At 45.1% G+C, this 21,188-nt stretch overlaps 1 protein-coding gene across 3 annotated transcripts in view; it reads left to right on the top strand.

Annotated features, from left to right (window-relative positions):
• The window catches only part of NIPAL2 (NIPA like domain containing 2), a 65,961-nt gene that overhangs the window by 30,608 nt on the left and 14,165 nt on the right, over positions 1 to 21,188 (top strand). For all 3 annotated transcript variants that reach the window (XM_039527985.1, XM_039527986.1, XM_039527984.1), the window contains exons 4-7: positions 2,747 to 2,806; positions 6,510 to 6,631; positions 14,895 to 14,991; positions 17,011 to 17,146. In XM_039527985.1, the coding sequence (XP_039383919.1) occupies positions 2,747 to 2,806; positions 6,510 to 6,631; positions 14,895 to 14,991; positions 17,011 to 17,146 (415 nt within the window). The remainder of the gene's footprint in view (positions 1 to 2,746; positions 2,807 to 6,509; positions 6,632 to 14,894; positions 14,992 to 17,010; positions 17,147 to 21,188) is intronic.

Genomic DNA, 21,188 nt, shown 5'->3' with positions numbered 1-21,188 from the left:
CGTTTTGCAACTCAAGAAATCATTTTGTACCCTCCTTGTCATGCATGTCAATATCTCCCATGCAGCAGGTCACGGGCTGGATATTTTTTTCCTTGTCTTCTGCATTTGAGCATATGCAGACATTACATTTTACAACCATTAGGACAAGCACTATAGCAGAAACAATGACAATACTGTTTTGCAAATGCTCAAAATTATGCTTGGCAGCTAGGCACAGGTGATATGTTTTGTCATCCATGAAATGGAGATACTGAGGACTGGGAGGAGGCATTGGGGGAAAAGGAATAAAATGAGAGAGTTGGCCAGGGAAAGGAGTTGGGTCTCGGAAAAAAGGATGTGGCTTGCACTGACTTGTGACTAACTTCTCCCAATACTCCTGACTTTGCCTTCCTCTCAGAAGCCTTAAGGTCCTCCCTGCTACTCATCACTATGCCCCTTAGACATAGGTGCTGACTCTGTGGGTGCTGCGGGGCTGGAGCACCCACAGAGAAAAAATGGTGGGTGCTAAGCACCCACCAGCAGCCCCCATCAGGTCCTCCCCAAACCCTGAGTGCCTCCCACCCACCAGAGGCCCTGCAGCACAGTGCTTCCGGCGTGCTCAGGGGAGGGGGCAGAGCTGTGTGGGAAGAGGAGGGGGTGGGAAGAGGTGGGGCCTTGGGGGAAGAAGGGGTGGAGTGAAGGCAGGGCCTGGGTACGCAGCTATATGAAGGTGTGTTACATGTTGTTTATTTTCAAATTTCAGCAAATCACAACCAGTCTCCTAGTCAGTAGTGCAAATTAGAAAGTTTGTCCTGTAATTTTCATGTATATAATGGCTTTCATCCACAGATTTCAAGGTACTTCTGCAAATATTGTATACTTTAAGGAAGTATTATCATACCACTGTACAGATGAATAAAGAGAGGCCCAGAGAGATATTCAGAATTATGCATTGCCATGAAGTGGGCACAGCTGGGCATAGAACCTAAGAACTGGTCGTCTACTCCTGGGGGAATTCTGCGCCACTATGCGTGTGCAGAATTTGTGTGCCCCGCAGATTTCTTTGCTTCTCTGAAGAAAAATGACTTTCTGACAGGGAATCAAAGAGAAGCTGCAAGAGCAGTCCACACCACTCCCTAGCAGCGCAGGTACGTCATTTCAGGCACCTGGAGCAGCTGGCAGAGAGATAAATCACCACAGGGCTGGGGATACTCCAGCCAGTTGCTCCTACTCTGAGCCAGGATCAGCTGCTTGTCCCGGCTGGACTGGAGGCAGGAGAGGATGGGACTTCCTCTTCCCCTACAAGAAGGGGCTGGGGCTGTGTCAGATCCACCCCCAGATACCTCCCCCAGCTGCAGTATCCTCCTCTACTTCCTGACCCCATCACTCCTCAGCAGTGGGGGGAGGGGTCACTGTACGGGGAGCTGCCCCCGCATCTACCCAACCCCCATGCATCTGGACCTTCCCTACCCAGACACCCCCACCAAGCCTCACCCTGTACATCCAGAACCCCCCTGACCCTCCATACCCAAACCCCACCCCACTGAACCTCAACCCCTACATCTGGAGCCCCCCTACAACCAGACCCCCTGCCTTCGGACCCCAATCCCTGAAGCCAGACCATCCCCCACTGAGTTCCCTGCACTCAAGCCCCCACCCTGATGAGCCCCACCTCCCTGCACCACCCTGAGCCCCCACATCCAGACCCCCAAGCCACTGACCCCCAACTACCTGCATCCAGACCCCCACCCCACCAAGCCCCACTCCCCCAGCACTCAGACCTCCCTGCTGAGACCCCCACACACAGATCCCTCCACTGAGCCCCAACCACTTTCACCTGGAAGCCCCGCAGAGTCCCATTGCCCCTGCAATGAGCCTCTGTGCATCCAGATCCCCCCACACCTAGAGCACCCCACTGAGCTGCCTGCACCCAGATTGCCCCACACAGAATCCTCTCACCCCACACTTGCATCCCCCCACACTGACCCCCTCCACACTTGGATCCTGCCTGGTTGAGCCTGTCTGCCCCACACCTGGTGTGCCTGGTGCAGCGGGGCAAGGCCTCAGGGTGTTTCTGGGGCAGGCCCAGGTCTTGTGCAGTTTCAGCGTTGGGTGCAGCCTCACCACTGAGTCCATGTCCTTGGGGTGGGGAATGGGTCAGGCTGCAGAGTGATCTCCCCTTTGTACAGCCAGTGCCCTGTGCTCCTCACTGCCATGCTGGAGCCTCTGCATTTATTTATTGACAAATAAAACTTGCAGAATTTTAAAATATTGTGCGCAGAATTTTTTATTTTTTGACGCAGAATCCCCTCAGGAGTTGTCTACATTCAGTTTTTGTGCTGCTTTAATTTTTTCTGATGAAGCTATAGTGATTACATAAGCAATGTCCACGTTTGGGGGTCACAATGCTTGAACTGCATTTGTTTCAAATGGATACAGTTAAAATGTTACAGAAACTGTGTGTAGACAAGCCCTAAAGATGGAATTCTGCTTTCAGTTACACCAGAGCAAAACTGGAGGCTCTTCCAAAGTCAATGGAATTAATCTGAACTTATACCTACAACATACACCATTGTAAGTGACAGCTCAGTTTGATTCCTGAAGTCCCTGTTCCCAGTCCCTTGATCATACTACCACTGCACTGAGCCTCAGTAGCTGCATGACAAAGCATGCTGCAGCCATCACAGCAGTTATTATGTGTTTATGCCTGGCCCATCCCATTTTAATACAGTGTTGTATAAATATATATATATATATTTTTCCCCAGGTAGCGCGTTTATATCTGTCTTATTCCTAAAAGAAACCATGAGGGCTGCTGATATGTTAGGTAAGTAAGCAGTTGCGAACACAAGCATGTGTGGTTCCATATGCTTAGCAAACTGGAACTCTCAATCTCAAACACCCCCACTTGCCCCAGCAAATGTTTAAAGGCATATACTTTAAAAATTGGGCCCATGTCACAATGTGAAGGAAAATCTTTAAGGCTGTCAAGCGATTAAAAAAAATGAATCAATTAATTGCACGATTAAAAAAATTAATTGTGATCAATCATGCTGTTAAACAATAATAGAATACCATTTATTTAAATATTTTTGGATGTTTTCTACATTTTCAAATATATTGATTTCAATTACAACACAGAATACAAAGTATACAGGGCTCACTTTATTTTTTATTACAAATATTTGCACTGTAAAAAACAAAAGAAATAGTATTTTTCAATTCACCTAATACAAGTACTGTAGTGCAATCTCTTTATCATGAAAGTTGAACTTAAAAATGTAGAATTATGTCCAAAAAACCCCTGCATTCAAAAATAAAACAATGTAAAACTTTAGAGCCTACATGTCCAATCAGTCCTACTTCTTGTTCAGCCAATTGCTCAGACAAACAAGTTTGTTCACATTTGCAGAAGATAATGCTGCCCGCTTCTTGTTTAGAACATCACCTGAAAGTTAGAACAGGCATTTGCATGGCACTGTTGTAGCTGGTGTTGCAAGATATTTACATGCCAGATGCGCTAAAGATTCATATGTCCCTTGATGCTTCAACCACAACTCCAGAGGATATGCTGATGAAGAGTTCTGCTCAATCACGACCCAAAGCAGTGCAGACCAATGCATGTTCATTTTCATCATCGGAGTCAGATGCCACCAGCAGAAGGTTTATTTTCTTTTTTGGTGGTTTGGGTTCTGTAGTTTCCACATCAGAGTGTTGCTCTTTTAAGACTTCTGAAAGCTTGTTGAACACACCTTGTCTCTCTCAGATTTTGAAAGGCACTTCAGATTCTTAAATCTTAGGTCGAGTGCTGTCGCTATCTGTAGAAATCTCACATTGATACCTTCTTTGCATTTTGTCAAATTTGCAGCGAAAGTGTTCTTAAAACAAACAACATGTGCTGGACCATCATCCAAGACTGCTGTAACATGAAATATATGGCAGAAGGCGGGTAAAGCAGCAGGGGACATACAATTCTCCCCCAAGGAATTCAGTCACAAATTTAATTAACGCATTATTTTTTTAACAAGCGTCATCAGCATGGAAGCATGTCCTCTGGAATGGTGGCCGAAGCATGAAGAGGCATATGAATCTTTAGCACATCTGGCACATAAATATCTTGCGAGGCCAGCTACAACAGTGCCATTCAAATGCCTGTTCTCACTTTCAGGTGACTTTGTAATTAAGAAGAGGGCAGCATTATTTCCTGTAAATGTAAACAAACTTGTTTCTCTTAGCGAATGGCTGAACAAGAAGTAGGATTGAGTGATCATGTAGGCTCTAAAGTTTTACATTGTTTTGTTTTTGAGTGCAGTTATGTAACAAAAAACTACATATGTAAGTTGCATTTTCATGACAAAGAGATTGCACTACAGTACCTGTATGAGGTGAATTGAAAAATACTATTTCTTTTGTTTATCCTTTTTACAGTGCAAACATTTGTAATCAAAAGTAATATAAAGTGAGCACTGTACACTTTGTATTTTGTGTTGTAATTGAAGTTGATATATTTGAAAATGTAGAAAAACATCCAAAAATATTTAATAAATATCAATTGGTATTCTGTTGTTTAACAGTGCAGTTAATAGTGATTCATTTTTTTGAGTTAATCGCGAGTTAACTGCGATTAATCGACAGCCCTAAAAATCTTATTTGCATATGAAAATTAGACAGTGATCCAAAATCCTCCACCCTTAGAGCTGTAACTTAGGGTTTACATATGGTAGAGATTACTTACCATACTTAAGATCACTCTTTCATTGCATATTTTTAACTCTGAGATGGTATTTAGTATTTTATGAACACGATGCAAGTTCAGTACAAATGGCTAGGTGATTAACTGTTCTTTCAAATTAAAGGGTGTTTTTACACTGTAGGTATTACACAAAAATTAAAGCTTCATTTTAAAAATGGAGAACTATTTACTCCTTTATACTAACTTAGTCATTCCAAAAAAGCAGGAGAGAAAATCATGTTATCAAATGTCTTACTGTGGAACAAGGTCTTTGTTGCAAAAGCCGTAGGCTTTCTGGCTGCATCAAAGATTTTAGTTGTGTTTCAAAACTGTCTTGCTCTGCATTCTTCATTTATAACTTTGAAGGAATCGAGCATTTTAACAGAAAGAGGCAAACAGATTTCAGTTTTTGCTTTTTAAACTGTGCCTTCCCGGATGAATTACCCAAGTGAGCAGTGCCATTGATATTTTTGGGGACATGTTACTCATGTGGCATATTGAGCAAGATTTAGTCCATAGTGTGATAATTATAGCACAGCTGTTGTTGTGCACATTTTTGAGAAAGAGGTTCAGTGTTGTTCCAACAACCTATAATATTTACTTAGGTTTTGGATCCTAATCTGCCAACTCAACTGATACACTGAGACTACATCCCTCAACTGATCATTGCCTTATACATTGCAGATTGCTTTAACTAGCATTCAACACTGATTTATTTTATTTCTGTTAGTTTGACTTTGCATGAAGGATTTAACAATGTTGCTGCATTCCATAGGAATGAGCTGTATAATGGGAAATATGGTGATGTTTTTGCAGGCACATAAATTTAGAACAGTTCTGCTTTTCCAAAGAAACCGTGCTGTAGCAGTGCCAGCAATGTCCTGCTGATGTGCTTTGTTTTGTATTCTTAAACCTCATGTTCCATATTGATTTATTGGTTTCCAAGAATGTTTAATGATTACTTAAAAAACAACTACATTGAATTAGGTAAGATATTAGCTAATCAATGGAGCTTCTGAGCTCAGTAATCAGTCTAGTTACATCTAGATATCTCCAGGAACATCTGGGTTTGTCAGCTGGCTATCCACAGGGCAGAAGTTCCAGACTTTTATTAAAAACACAATAATACAAGTTTGACTTTGAAAAGGGGCCCCCACAACCGGATAACTGAGTAGCCTCTTGCAAATCAACTCTGCCCTTTTATGAAACACTTCGTAGATCCGCAAGGATGGTAGGGAGTGGCAAAAGGGCTGGCTTCATGTCAGCTTTACACTTAGCTATGAAGTTGTCACACATCTGTTGCTCTTAGAGATTCGAGGCCCGATCCTTAGCAGTATAAATCTGTGTAGCTACTTTGACTTCAGAGGAGTTACACTGATTTACACCAGCTGAGAATTTGCCCCGCCTCAATAAACAGCACGTCCTTTTAGTTGACAGTAATTTGGGACATGCTCATGACTGTCAGAAATAAGGGACCTGATTCTCCTTTGTTCTGCATTTGCTGTTAAAGCCAAGCATGTTCTCAAATGCTTTGCTGAACTAGGGTCCTATTTCAGAAAAGTATGAAACTATGCTGATAATGTCTCTTTACAGTTCTGAAGAAGTTCCCCAGAATTCTTCTGGATTTTATTTAAAAACTATACTAGGTAAGACTTCAGATGCAGGCAACATGACTAGCTAATTGTATATCTAATTAAGTGGACTTAACTTTGTGCTAGAAACTACTTTCAAAGGGGCTTGAAGGGTAAATTGGACAATAATATACTTTTGTAAAAGTAATGTGTGTTTTTATTTAAAGGTGGAACCCTGACAATTGCAGGAACATATTTGTTGGTGACATTCGCTCCAAATGTAACCCAGGAGCTCACGGCAACTAAAATACAGAATTATTTAATTAGCTGGCAGTTTCTGATCTATGTGGTAAGTTTCTTGTTTATAATTCTCTGTAAGTCAAAATATCTTGATTTTTGCATCACAAGTCACAATGTCAAACAGCTGCTCCTGAAGCAAATTGTTCCCAGTACCATGGCCATAGCCATGTGCTGCAGATCAGCTCCTCAAGTGCTTTCCTCCTCTCCATCCCTGGGGTCCAACAGATCCTGACATTTGTTGAACTTCAGAAGAGCAGAGGGTAGATTGAGAAAAGGGTGGGAATTTGCAAGAGAAGAATTTAAATTTTAGTGGCTTGGGAGGGAGTAAATATTGGCACTGGTTATACATGATTTGAATGTATTTATGCCACATTTTCTGTACATGCATCTAAGAGTATTTATGTATTTACAACTTGAAATAATAGTGGTTTTGAAGATGGGCCCTATTTCTTCTTTGTATAGATGGCTCAGTTGTGCTCCCTGTGTTGCCCAGCCAAGACAAATGGCTCCTTATTCCACTGAGCGGCTGAGTGAATGACTCTGCACTGTTGCCATTAGCTGTTAATCAACGTCTGAATTTGAATTCAAATACCAAAATACCACTTTGATTAGAGCTCCTATATACAAACCTTCAAAATCATCCTTGCTCTTTGATGCATTCTAATTAACTTCAGGAACAAGACCAGAGTGAGTGGGAAGACTATGTCTCTCTCTCAAAAATGCAGAAAAATATCTGTTTCATCTGGATGTAGAAGTTGCAATATGCTCTAAACCCCAGAGGTTTTTTATTCTCTCCCCTCCCCCGAGGTTATTAATGTTTTGTCATTTTAAAAAATGACATTTTCAAATAGCTGAAGATTTCAGGATGCTCAGTTCAGAAGTTATAGACTAGCTAGCTTCACCCTGAGGCCTCACTACTCCCGCCAGTTTACCAGCTCACAAAGCACCTACGCTGTAGATGAGACTATTGATAAACAGTCAGTACAAGATAATACTAAATAACATTTTTCTTCTATTGACTGTGCATTTTCAAAGCTCATGAAAGACAGTGATACAGCTCAATGGAAGAGACGAATGGGGTGTCTGTCCATAAATCAAAATATGCATTTTTAGTCATGCAGCAGAGTTGATTTCAAGGAGTTGCATGGAGACTCAGCCACACAACTTGACATCAGTGTCAGTGGGCATTGAGTAGCTCCATCCTGTGCACAACATAGAAACCTTGCCACTCAATATTTTAAAAAGGCCTGGCTTTTTAAGAAATGCTTTTAAATAGCTGCCGTGCATTCTTAAAAAGCTTCATTTAAAGACGTTAGAGAAATAAAGTACCCAGTACACCCCCATTGACTGCACAGGTTTTAGTGAGCGTCTTGCTTTGCTAAAATGCCAAATGATAGTTCAGTGTCAATGAACTAACACTTCTGCAAAATCAGTGGCTTGTCTGGAATAGGACCTTCTCCCACTTCAGGAGATTAAGGCTTTGCTGGACAGGTGCCTTGCTCTTTCCAGAAGAAATTGTAAAGGGTTGGAAGGAATTTCTTACCCCTTCTTTTAAAAATTACTTTAAAAAAGCACCACATTGATTAACTATTGTCTTACCTAATCCCAATGCAGTGTCTGTGCTCAGTAATCAGCCAACTTACATTGAGTTACCCCCATCAGAATCTGTGGGGGGTGACTAGCTAGACCCCCCCACTTTATTTCCTTCTCCCATTTTTGCCTCGCTGCATTCTTTCCAATTCACATGTCCCCCGATGCCTGAAGCCCCCTCCATGACCTATTCAACCATGACTCCATTAAACTCTCTCCTTAAAACTCACCTCTTCCACAAGACCTATTATCTCATCTTCTCCCTTACTCCCAAATACCAACTTATACCCCTACAGCTTGGGGTGGGAAAAGGACAAGACAGAAAACAAACAAACAAAAGACAAGTGCTGGATATCAACACTCATTTAATGGTTAGATTTGTTGCCTTCTGTTCCTTGTTTTCATCTACTAAGAGCTTCCTATCGCCAGAGAAGGGAGAAGAGTCAAAAGGCTCCCGTAGGGACCTTGCTATGCAAATCTGATTGACCTGGGAAGAATCCAGATGCTGCAGTGATGGGTGTTAACACAAAATTCAAACAGAATTTGATTTAACCTGTGCAGGTGAAGCCTAGGACAACCTATGGTAGAACATAGGCCTGATCCTCCACTCCACTGATTCAATGGAGTTGCCCCAGTTTTTTCATCAGTGTAACAGAATTAGCAAGAAAGATTGAGGTCATGTGGCTAGCCGATGCTTCATCTCACCCAGTCTCCCCATCACAAACTAGGAAAGCATGTTGAGGGAAATAGGTGACAGCACTATATATATGTGTATATATACATAAACATACACACACACACACACACACACACACAGAGTTAATATCACCCAGGATTTAGGTAAATTAATCTTGCCGATAGATGTGCTTACTAATGCAGTCTTTCTTTCTTCACATGAAAAGTGAATGCCTTAAAACTGCAACCACAACCCCATAATCTTCAATCCGTTTCTGTAGGCATTTCAGTGCAAAACCCACGTCCTTCTAGAACAGTGGTCTCCAAAGTGGGGTGCGTGCGACGATCCATTGGGGGGCGCGGCGGGAGGAACGCCGCTGGAGTGGGGGGAGGGCAGCTGGAGGAGGGAGGGAACGAGTGAGCGGGGAAGCGGCCCCCCTGCAGGCCGGGCCACCTGGAACACAGGGGCTTTAGGAGCTGCAGGGCCCTGGGCTAAGGGGGCCCCGGGGCCCTGCCCTGCAGCTCTAAAGCCCGTTTCGGAATGCGGCCCTGAGTCCTCCGGCCCCTGAGCAGCAGGGGCAGCCGCGCAGCCAGCGGCCGGAAGGAAGCCGTGCTTTCCCCGTCAAAGCCGGCTGGAGAGAAGCGGGGCTTTGACGGGGAAAGCGCGACTTCTCTCCAGCCGCTTGCTGCACAGCTGCCCCTGCTCCTCCTGAGTCCTCCGGCCCATGCTCGCAGGGCCGCATTCCGAAAGGGGCTTTAGAGCTGCAGGGCAGGGCCCTGGGGCCCCCTTAGCCCAGGGCCCTGCAGCCCCTAAAGCCCTTGCATTCCAGGTGGCCCTGCCTGCCCAGGGGGGCAGATCCCAGAATCGTGGCTATGGGGGCAGTGCCGCGCTGTCCAGAGCCACCTGCACACCCCCTGCACCAAACAGGAGCTTCCCCAGGTAAGTGCTCTGCACCTCCTGCCTGCCCCAGCCCTGAGCCTCCTCCCGCACCCCCACCCTGAGCGCCCTTGTGAGAGCAAAAAGGGGTTTTGTACTGTTAATAAATAAAATACAATAAAAATTTTAAAAATATTGTTTATTTCATCTTTATCTCATCCTTTTTTAATTTCTTTTTTTGTATGTTTTATAATGTACATAATATATTAGTATATATATATACTACATGTATATAATTTATACATAAATAAATATACATATATGGGGGTGCGTGCTCAAAATTTTTTTACTAATAGGGATGCGCGATCAAAAAAGTTTGGAGACCACTGTTCTAGAATGTAATGTTGTCTTTTGATTACTCTTGGGGCAGGAAAACACATTTAAAAAAAAATTAATGGGAGAAGAAACCTAAAAGGTGGGGTGCAGCAATCTTTCCCTTGGGAAAAAAATTGAGACTTAGGGTATGTCTACACTACAAACCTAAGTCGACCTATATGAGGTCGACTTACAATCACAGCAGTAATTACTGTGGTGGTGCATGTCTATACTGACCTCTTTGAGTCGGTGGTGCGCAACCTCACCAGGAGCACTTCCATTGACCTAAGAGGGGCAGTGTGGGGAGCAGAGATCCCAGACTCTCAGCTCTGCTGGCAGTTCCCTGCCAGGATCCAGGCTGCCCCACACGCTCCCGGGCTCCCGGCGGGCTGCCCCCACCCCCCTCAGCTGCCCGTTTCCTGTTGGGAAGGGTTGGGGAGCTGCCCAGGGCTTCTCACCACCAGGGAGTGAGAGGGAGCCGCTCGGGGCTTCTTGGCCCCCGATGCCCACTCCCCACCTGGAGCCAGGCAGCCTGGTCACTTTCATGGCTTGGTGAGCCATGAAGGCAAGGCAAGGCTACTGGGCTCCTGACAAGGAGCGGATCTGGGAGCGGGGTCAGAAGCTGCCCCTGCCTTTCATTCTGGCTCCCAGCTGGGAGTGGGGGGAAGCCCCGCGTTTCTCACCCTGGCTCCCAGATGGGAGCAGGGTCAAGCCCAGTTCTCCAGGGGAGCAGGGGCTTTCTTGATAATATCACGGCTCCTGCGATGAAATTGACAAGAAAGCTGATCTAAGTAAGGCAGTGTCTACACAGATACCGTCTCTATGCCAACAGAGTAAGCCTTATGCCTCTCATGGAGATGGAGTTATTACGTTGGTGTAATAGAGCACTTAGGGCTTGTCTACACTACCCACCGGATCGGCGGGCAGCGATCGATCCAGCAGGGGTCGATTTATCGCGTCTATGACGTGATAAATCAACCGCTGAGCTCTCTACCGTTGACTCCGGTGCGCCACCAGAATGAGAACCTCAAGCGGAGTCGACAGGAGAGTGTCAGCTGTCGACTTACCGTGGTGAAGACACCGCAGTAAGTAGATCTAAGTACGTCGACTTCAGCTACGCTATTCATGTAGCTGAAGTTCCGTATCTTAGATTGACCCCGCGCGGTAGCATAGACAAGCCCGAAGAATGGTGGAAGGAAGGCTGCAGTGTGTACACTGACATAATTAAGTCAGCATAAGCTGGCTTTCTAGTGTAAACCAGCCCTAAGAGTTGCAAGATTTGGATACTGTGGAGTTGGGTTCTCACTGTACTTTCTGTCCTCCCCAGAGTCTGTCACTATCCCAGCACACTCTCTGTGCTCTCTCTCTGTCCAAGCCCTTAGAGATGGTAGGGCATCCTGTGTAGGAGGGAATGGGGCATTTGGAGCATCCTCAGGCTGCTACTTGTACCCCAGTGTGGGGTGAGGCTATCAGGGCTGCCAGCTTCCTGGTGCAGGGTTCTATGCTGAGCTGGCTGGCTGGAGCTCTGTTCCCTACTGCATGCTGCCTCCTGCTCTGCTCAGCTTCCTGGCCTCCCGCATTTAGTGGCCATAATAGCAGCTGAGTGGAATAGAGTGGCCAGCAGAGCATGCTGTGACAGAGCTGCAGCCAGCTGGGCGGGGTGCTCAGCAAGAGTTAAGAGGTGGGGGCATCAGTGGAAGGCGAAAGGTTTGAAAGGAGAGGTTGTCCCTCTGAGTGCCCAACTTCCCCAGTGCTTGTGCCTATGCATTTCCATGACTCTTCAGCGTGTGGGATTCCCACTGACTCACATGGCAGTTCCACACACACAGCACCTGCAGGATCAGGCCTGGAAGATACACGAGGGCACTTGTTTCTCAGATGATCGGTCTGATGCTTCGAAGGGACAGAGGTAGCCGTGCTTGTCCTGTTATACCTCCGAAGTATAGGCAGATAGTCATCAGCAGGCCGTGCCTTCCTGGGGCTCAGATCCCAAGTGCTCTGTGCAGCTGAGGAAGCAGAGTGTAAAGATGGCTTTAAGTCACTTTCATGCTCCTCCATCTTGGAACTATCTGGGCCCCTAAGACAGTTGTCCCCAAACGTTTTTAAGTCCCTCCCCCTTGTTCCTAATATAATTTGACCACCCCCACCCCCGAGAGCCACGGTCGGGGGCCGGGGCCAGAGCCGTGGCTGGGGTCAGGAGCCGGGGGCCGGGGCTGAGAGCTGGGCCACAGTCGAGCCAGGAGCCCAGAGCTGGGGGCATAGCAGGGCTGGGTTCCGCTCCGTCCCCACTTCCCATGGAGCCTGGCACAGACCCCGCCACGATGCACTGAACATTGCTCCATGCTCCCCTCGGGGGGCTCTCCCCACAGTTTGGGGACCACTGCCCTAAGGGCAGTATTAATTTATACCAGCTGCCAACCGCCCCAAGGGGCTCTTCCAGCCACCAGGTATTACTGGGGGTAAAAGAGCCCTGGCCACAGCCCCTGCACCAGCAACAGTGGAGAGAATGGAGAAGGAGCCACTATAGCAGCTACTAGGCCCACCTGCCTGTTCCCCTTGGTAATACTCCCATAGCTGATTAAGTCAGCTTTAGGCCAGCTTTGAGTTTCGGGAGTGCTACGGGAACTGTCCTAATGCAAGCCAGAATCTAGGCCTGCATTTCGACCCGTGAATCTGAACTCCGCTAAACTGACAGTAGAATAATTACTTGTTTGTAGATGGGCTGCTGGCTGCCTGCCTCATTCTGTTACTCCCAAGAGCTGTTTCACTCATTGCCTGATTTTTTCAGTACAGAAAGAAGGTTGAATGTTGACAGGTGACTAAAAATTCTGTTGCTGATAATAGCGAGGCTGTTTTCTGCAGCTGGTGATGTTACAGAAGTGTCACAGTCCTGGCAAGGGAGCAAGTGTTCCTGTGGGAACCTCTAAGAGCTAGCATTACCAGTGAAGCCAGTAAATTTAACTGTCAGTGTGGAAGATGGTGGTGACATAGATGAAGCGAGTCTGGACTGTGTACAGTGAACAGTGTGTCAGCATTACAGATGACCCGCAGGGCAGTCTCTGTTGGTGTGTCATTGAGCTTTGCCAGTGTACCTTCTGTCATGTACCCTGACAGGCAGGTGGGTAGCCAGTGACTGAAGATCATTGCATAGCTATAATCTGAATGAAATACATTCCCCCATGATTGCATGGCAGGAAGTTTGGACATGAAGATAGCGCTAGCTAAGGTTTTGTTGACTGAGGCAGACGCAAAGAGGAAAGAAACTAATGCAGTCAGATACTATGGTGATGATCACTGTAGAAAAATTGAGCTAAAAGTAGATAATGTTCTGCTTCAGGCTAGCTCTCTACTCCTTAGCCCTGGGGTTATATATTTGGGGGTGCCTGTATTGATAATCCCTAGCTCATGTGGGTACCTTTGCTGTCCTAGGAAAACAATCTTTGTTTTAATCTTCTCCATGCTGTGAAAGCAAACAGACTCATCAAGAGCAAAAGAAAAGAAGTGAGAACGTTAACTTGAAACGTATCTTAGGAGCAGGAAAGATTTATGAGAACAATTATTTGTTAACTCAGTTGACTGGAGATAAGGTTACTGTGACGTTCCCCTCTGGTGTTGTCTGGACGGGTGAGCTGCTAGGTCACTCCAGTCCTTGACTCTGGGAGCCAGCCTTACCCTGCTCTGCTGTGAGAACCCCCCACTCCTGGGCTGTTCACGCACAGCCTCTGGCATGTTTAAGCTGCTCCCAGCAACTTGCAAGTGAATGACACTAGCCAATATCTCTGGTCCCAGACACAACCCTAGGAAGCTCCATCTTGCAGTGTCCAGTTGTGCCCAGTGGATGCTGCAAGCTTATATGATTTAATAAAGAGATTGATATGTACGCGGCTTGTTATCCCAAGGGGAGCCTCTGACACACTTCAAACCAAACGCACTCTTCAGGTAGAATAAACAAACAAATTTATTAACTATAAAGATAGATTTTAAGTGATTATAAGTCAAAGCATAAAAGGTCAGATTTGGTCAAATGAAATAAAAGCTGATCTTAACATGTTCAGTGTCCTTACAAACTTAGATGATTCTCACCACAGGCTAGCTGGTTGCTCCTCAGTCAGGCTCTGCCCTTTGATCAGCGCTTCAGTTGGTTGGTGTGGTGTCTGTAGATGTAGGTGGAAGAGAGAGAGAGAGAGAGAGAGAGAGCATGGCAAATGTCTCTTCCTTTTATCATGTCCTTTCTTCCCTCTTGGCCTTGCTCCACCTCCCACTTCAGAGTCAGGTGAGCATAATTTCATTGCAGTTTCAAACTGACCAAAGGAAGGCAAGTGACTCCCTCGAGAATCTAACAGATTCTATTGTTGCTGCCTAGGCAAGTGTTTTTTGTTCCTGTGAGGCTGGGACAGGTTTGCCCCATACCTGCCCTGATGAGGTGTGAACTGCCTCTCTGCTCTTGGAGAGTTTTTGCCTGTGCTTATTTTAAGCCATGAGGATACATTTTCAGCCTCATAACTACATACATGAAATTATAACCTGTAACAATTACTGTAACATCACTATAACAACCATGCTCAGTGCATCATGAGCCTTCCGAAGACACCCTACATGACAAACTTTGCAATGGATACCACACAATCATTTTACAAAGATGACCGTCCCAGTTACTTTTTAGTAGAAGATGTTTAATAAAGCAATCCTCCCTTGAACTGTTTGAACAGAGTAGATCAATGTGACATTTTAAAGACTATGAATGAAGCATTTATTATATTGTTTACATCTTAACCTTTCTTGCCTTTTTTCCCAGATCTTAGAAATAATAATATTCTGCATTCTTCTGTATTTCTACAAAAGAAAGGATGTGACGCACATTGTGGTTTTGTTAATGATGGTAGCACTACTAGGTAAGAACATATTATTCTGTTTGTATAATATTCCCCCATCTCTCTCTCTCTCTCTCTCACTTGACCACTCTCTGTCACTCAGTCCCCTGTGTTAGCTTATGTCAGTGCTGTGTTTAAAGGGACAATCTGAAGGGGAATCCTTAGGTTTTTCCATGGCTTCAATGAAATCTCTTTCTAACAAGCAAAGTCAGTTACTCAACAAACTTTATATGCCTATTGCTAGTACTGTTTGGTTTTATAGATTTGCAGTTTGATTCTGTGTGAATCTGACTTGTGCATGGATATTCCAAGGCTTTTTGTCTCTGCCATTTGAAGTAATCCTTTATCATTAGCTCCCTGGAAGAATGAATTACAGAGACTGTGAAACTCCATATGTCTAGAACATATTTTGGTGACTAGGACTAGCCGAGTAAAACAAATCACTAATTTAAAAACAAAAAACCTCTTAACCACTCTGCTTGTGTGTATTTCTTCAGTGTAACTGCCTGGGAACTTCTGCCTGCATTCCTGTACTCCCACCTATGTATGAATATTTTTTTCCAGAACTGAAGCCTTAATAAATGCAACATATTTTACTATACTGCCTTTTTAGATATGTATTCAGACTTTAGTGGTCCTCTAAACTTAGTTAGAGATTGCCATTTGCATTAACCTCTACCTGGGTATTCCCCAAAAAATTCACTTAACACTCATTGTCCCTAAAAGCCATTCTTGTCTTATACATTTGCAGTGTAGTTCTTTGAATCCCCAGGCTTTACATCTCCCCTGGGAGTTTATGTACAATCCCGGCCCACAAGAATACATAAATCATTCATTTAATACAGTGGACCTCAAAGGTACTTAAACGTAATTTGATTAGGTCTCCCAAGGATGCGGTAGGATGTTGCCATGTCTGTCACGCTATCATGACAAATCTCTTCACCTTTCAGCAATCCAGCCCTCATCTGGAAGGTCAGAACGAGCAATTTTTACTTTAACATTTTATTTTCAAATAGCACTCCAAATTTCTACATGCTACCCTGTAACTGACTGAGATTTTTAACCCCACACATCACCACGATGGTTTGTTGGTTTTTTTGTATCATACTCATTATGGGCCAGAAATTCAAGGATTCCCTTTGCTCACTTTGAGTACTACCTTGAACCATCCCATTGATTTCAATAGGACTGTTCGAGAAGTAAGGTGCTACTCAAGGGGAGCAAAGGAAATCCTTGAATTTGGCCCTAATGGTGAAATTCAAATAGGCCACCACAAGGCCTATGCACCACTTAAACCCCATGTGAGCTGCCAGAGGTGCTCTAAGCAAAATACTTGAAACAGAACCCCAGATCTGAATCCCTTCCCCCGCCCTCCTGTCCGGAGTGTTGGGAAGTTCTGAACTCTATGTCCATATGAATTTTGCACCTGGGGGCTATCCCAGTAATCGGGCAAATTGGAACTTTGGAACTGAACTTCTTGGAGAACCTGGAATTAGATCCAAGTGGTGGGGCCTTGTCCCCTGCTATTAATTACTTTCCTTTAGTGTGACGAGTGCACTGTTAACTCCTCTCATCTTGCCACCCCATATGTTTTGAATTTGTTCTATTTTTTTGTGTGGTTATTGTAACCTCCACAACTGAGCTTCAGCAGCAAGGGCTGGGGCAAATCAAGAGCCCCCGCCAGAGGAAAAGCGTGAGGGCCTTTTAGCCTAGCCGTCTGCACCTTTCCTAGCTCAGGGGATGAGGAAGCCTATTCTGCTCTCTGAACGGGTAGTACGTCATGCTGCGACGCTTCTCCTCCTGTGCCGGCCTGAAGGTTGCTGCTCCGTTTCCTTTAAAGCAAGCCTTGTTTGTGGTTATGTGCATTTCAAACCTTTTATTGGTTTAAAAAGAAAATCAGAAGAAGGGTTAAAAACATAACTAACTTTTTAAATAGCCTGCTGATCAATATGTCTGTCTGCAGCACTGACGCTCTGGGGTAAAGGCTAATAATTCTACCTTGTTAACATCTGTGTGTGTTTCTCTCTCTCTCTCTTCCAGCATCATTGACTATCATTTCAGTAAAGGCTGTGGCAGGCATGATAACATTCTCTGCAAAGGGCAAAATGCAGCTAACATACCCCATTTTCTATATCATGTTCATTATTATGGTGACATCTTGTGTTTTCCAAGTCAAGTAAGTTCGTTTTTGCTAACCTTTCTATCCATTTATCTGCTGGTTTTGCTAATTACTGGTGCATATTGACTCCTGGTGTGAATAATAGTTAAACACACCCATTGCCTTCACTGATTTTTTTTTTAATTTTATTTATTTATTTATACATACATACATACATACTTTATTTCTCATTGGATGATTTCACTTGGATTTATTATAGTGGTGCCTTCTTCTCTTATTAACAAACAATTCAGGTTCATTCGAAATGCATGTTTATTTTTCTCATGGTTCTTAAACCCAACTGTGAAGTTAAACTTGCTATTTTCCTGATGTTTTCTTTCTGTTACTTTGTCATGCAGCTTTTAGACCCATTGCTAGTAACCAATTAATCTAATAGCCAATGCGCTTTCAGTAACTTTGTCCTAAATTTAAAAAGGGAATTATTTTTCTCCCTGAGCCTTGGTCTACACTACAGAATTAATTTGGTATAACTACGAATAATCCACACCCCTGAACGACATAGAATCATAGACTATCATGGTTGGAAGGGACCTCAGGAGGTCATCTAGTCAAACCCCCTGCTCAAAGCAGGACCAATCCCCAACTAAATCATCCCAGCCAGGACTTTGTCAAGCCTGACCTTAAAAACCTCTAAGGAAGGAGATTCCACCACCTCCCTAAGTAACCCATTCCAGTGCTTCACCGCCCTCCTAGTGAAAAAGATTTTCCTAATATCCAACCTAAACCTCCCCCACTGCAACTTGAAACTGTTACTCCTTGTTCTGTCATCTGGTACCTATTTGGAACCCCCTTTCAGGTAGTTGAAAGCAGCTATCAAATCCCCCCTCATTCTTCTCTTCTGAAGACTAAACAATCCCAGTTCCCTCAGCCTCTCCTCAGAAGTCATGTGCTCCAGCGCCCTAATCATTTTTGTTGCCCTCCGCTGGGCTCTTTCCAGTTTTTCCACATCCTTCTTGTAGTCCGTTCATCAAGTCCATACAACTTTAACTTGCAAGCAAGAATACTGTGGAAGACCCTATCAAAAGCTTTGCTAAAGTCAAGGAATAACACGTCCACTGCTTTCCCCTTATCCACAGAGCCAGTTATCTCCTCATAGAAGGCAATTAGGTTAGTCAGGTATGACTTGCCCTGGGTGAATCCATGCTGACTGTCAGGGTTGGCTCCAGGGAGACTGCTCTACAGCCTTACTAAGAGCCAGCTTTTACCTTATGCAGTAGAGGCTCATGCACTAAGCTCCAGAGGGCCCAGGTTTGATCCCACCCGCCACTGACCGGAGTCTGACAGTGTTACACTATGTCGGTGAAAGAACTTCTCACAGAGGTGGATTAACTGAACCGACAGAAGAACCTCTCTCCCTTCAGCTAAGAGGGTCTTCATTAAAGTGCAACAGCTGCATAGATGCAGCATTTTAAGCATAGATCTACCCTTAGATTTATGTTCACCTTTTGTCCTAAGGTGGAAGCAATAGATCAGGGGTAGGCAACCTGTGGCACATGTGCCAAAGGTGGCACGCGAGCTGATTTTCAGTGGCACTCACACTGCCTGGGTCCTGGTCACCGGTCCGGGGCAGGCTCTGTGTTTTAATTTAATTTTAAATGAAGCTTCTTAAACATTTTAAAAACCTTAGTTACTTTACATACAACAATAGTTTAGTTATATATTATAGACTTATAGAAAGAGACCTTTTAAAAACGTTAAAATGTATTACTGGCATGCGAAACCTTAAATTACAGTGAATAAATGAAGACTTGGCACATCACTTCTGAAAGGTTGCCGACCCCTGCACTAGATGATCCTCCCATCCCCTTCAGCTAAATCTGCATACTGTGTTTTGCCTCTGAGAAATTTGTGCCTGAAATGCAAGCGAGGTATGGCTGAGCCATAGTTAACTTTTGGAGAGCACTCTGCAAAATCAGGATTTTTCCTGCTGGGCTCTGGCCTGCTAAGTGATCATTTTATTGCTGTCACTGGAGACTGCTGCTGCCATCAGCAATGTAAAATAGAACTCCCAGCTGAATGGAGAATCCATTCTCTTTATCCTTGTCCCTATGCTTCTGGTGCAGATTGCACCATTCAGTGCACTCTGCTCCAGAGTAATTCGGAATGTTTGTTTTCATTGTTTTTAATGAAATAGCCAGCCTAGCACTCTAGTGGCAGCACTATCATAGGGGAATCAGGGTTCCCTTTGGAGAAAGCCCATGCATCATTCTGCAGTGGCTCTGGAACTCCCTGTCACAGATTGTAGAGTAGTTTACACCCAGCTCTTTGCTGGGAGAAGAGCTCAAGGCATTTAAGAGAGGAAATAGAGCTTGGTAAATGGGAAGCTGCTGAATGATTCTCTTCTCCTTCTGCACGTTTTGTTTGTTTGTTTGTTTTCCTTCCTTCACTTGGTCAAAACTCAAACAAAGGCAAAATGTGGCCACTTTGCTTCCTGGGCCCAATATCTGTCTTCTCCCATTCCACCTGAGCAGATCTTTCAAAAGCAGACAGTGCTGTTACTCTTGACTCCCCCCCACCCCCATTTTACCTAGATCTCTCACCAAGTTTGTTTATTTTACAGATTCTTGAGAACTCAGAACAGCTTTTGTTACATCTTTTGGGGACTTGCTGCTAAGCATCAGCATCTATGTTTCGGTCCTTGAGACTAAGATTGTTGCAAAAGAGAGAAAATAATGAGGTGTTTTCAGTGACTTCAAAATCCTGACTGTCCTGTGGATATGTAGGATTTCTTTATTTTTAAAGCACCATGGAGACTGCTCAACAGTCACTAAAATAACCTTGCAATTACTTTAATGGCTAAAACAGATCAGAGTTTGGATTTTTACTGTTCACATATATCGTACCAATGAAACGTTTAAGCATAGTTCTTTTTATAGGTTTCTAAAACACTCTGCCATCTCTTAATATTTCTTTCTGTTTCAAATGCATTGTTGGCAGGATACAGTATGTGGGGGGTGCAGTGACACTGAATTTACAAAGATACATTCCAGTGTTCACAGGCATGATTCATAATCCTATGGGTAGATATGGATGTGGCAGGTTGTAATACTTCTGCCTGAGACCTTCATTCTCCTTCAACATGATGAATTGCTCTGTTTTTGTTACTGGATTAAATAGACCACGAAGGTTGGTGTAAGAACACATACATCCAAGCGTTGTCCTACACGTCCTTGTATAGTGCACAACCCTGTTGCACTCCAGCTGAGGCTACGGGTGAGGTTCTGAGAGGTGCTGCACTGAACATGTAGCTTACAGGGAGGAGGGGCTAAGGCAACTGTAAATCACCTTTTTGTGCCTTCCCAACTCTGGGCTGCTCTGGGAGCCAACATGGCCCCTAGTGTAAATTAGATCGTCCATGGCTACTAAACTACAGCAACCTGTCCCCAGCTGCCTGTGGGGAGCAGTGCTGCCCAAAATCTCCATGGTGCTATGTACTGTGGCCCCACCCTGATGCCTGCCATGACCTCTGCATCAGTGCTTGGGTGGGGACTAGGGTGACCAGGTGTCCAGTTTCAGTCAAAACACCCAGTCAAAAAGGGACCCTGATGGCTCCGGTCAGCACTGCCAACCAGGCCATTAAAAGTCTGGTGGGCAGTGCTGCGGAGCTAAGGCAGGCTACTTCCTATCTGTGATGGCTCTGCGCTGCGCCCTGGAAGGGGCCAGCAGGTCCGGCTCCTAGGCGGGGGGGGAGGGGCACAGGACTCCATGTGCTGCCCCAACCCCGAGCACCCGCTCCACACTGCCATTTGCTGGGAACTGCGGCCAATGGCAGCTGCAGGGGCCGTGCCTGCAGGCGAAAGCAGTGCGCAGAGCCGCCTGCCACGCCTGCGCCTAGGAGCCGGACCTGCTGCTGGCTGCTTCCGGGGCGCAGCACGGAGTCAGGACAGGCAGGAAGCTTGCCTTAGCCCCTCCACGCTGCGCTGCTGACCGAGAACCGCCAGAAGTAAGCCCGTGCCCCTACCCCAGCCCTGAGCCCTACCCCAAACCTTGAGCCCCCTCCTCAACCCCAAACCCCTCATCCCCTGCCCTACACCAGAGC

This window comes from Mauremys reevesii, linkage group 2, assembly GCF_016161935.1.
Source record: "Mauremys reevesii isolate NIE-2019 linkage group 2, ASM1616193v1, whole genome shotgun sequence".
In the NCBI taxonomy this organism is placed as follows: Eukaryota; Metazoa; Chordata; order Testudines; family Geoemydidae; genus Mauremys; species Mauremys reevesii.
Note: the sequence above shows the minus strand (reverse complement) of the source record. Positions and strands in the feature narration are given on the sequence as shown.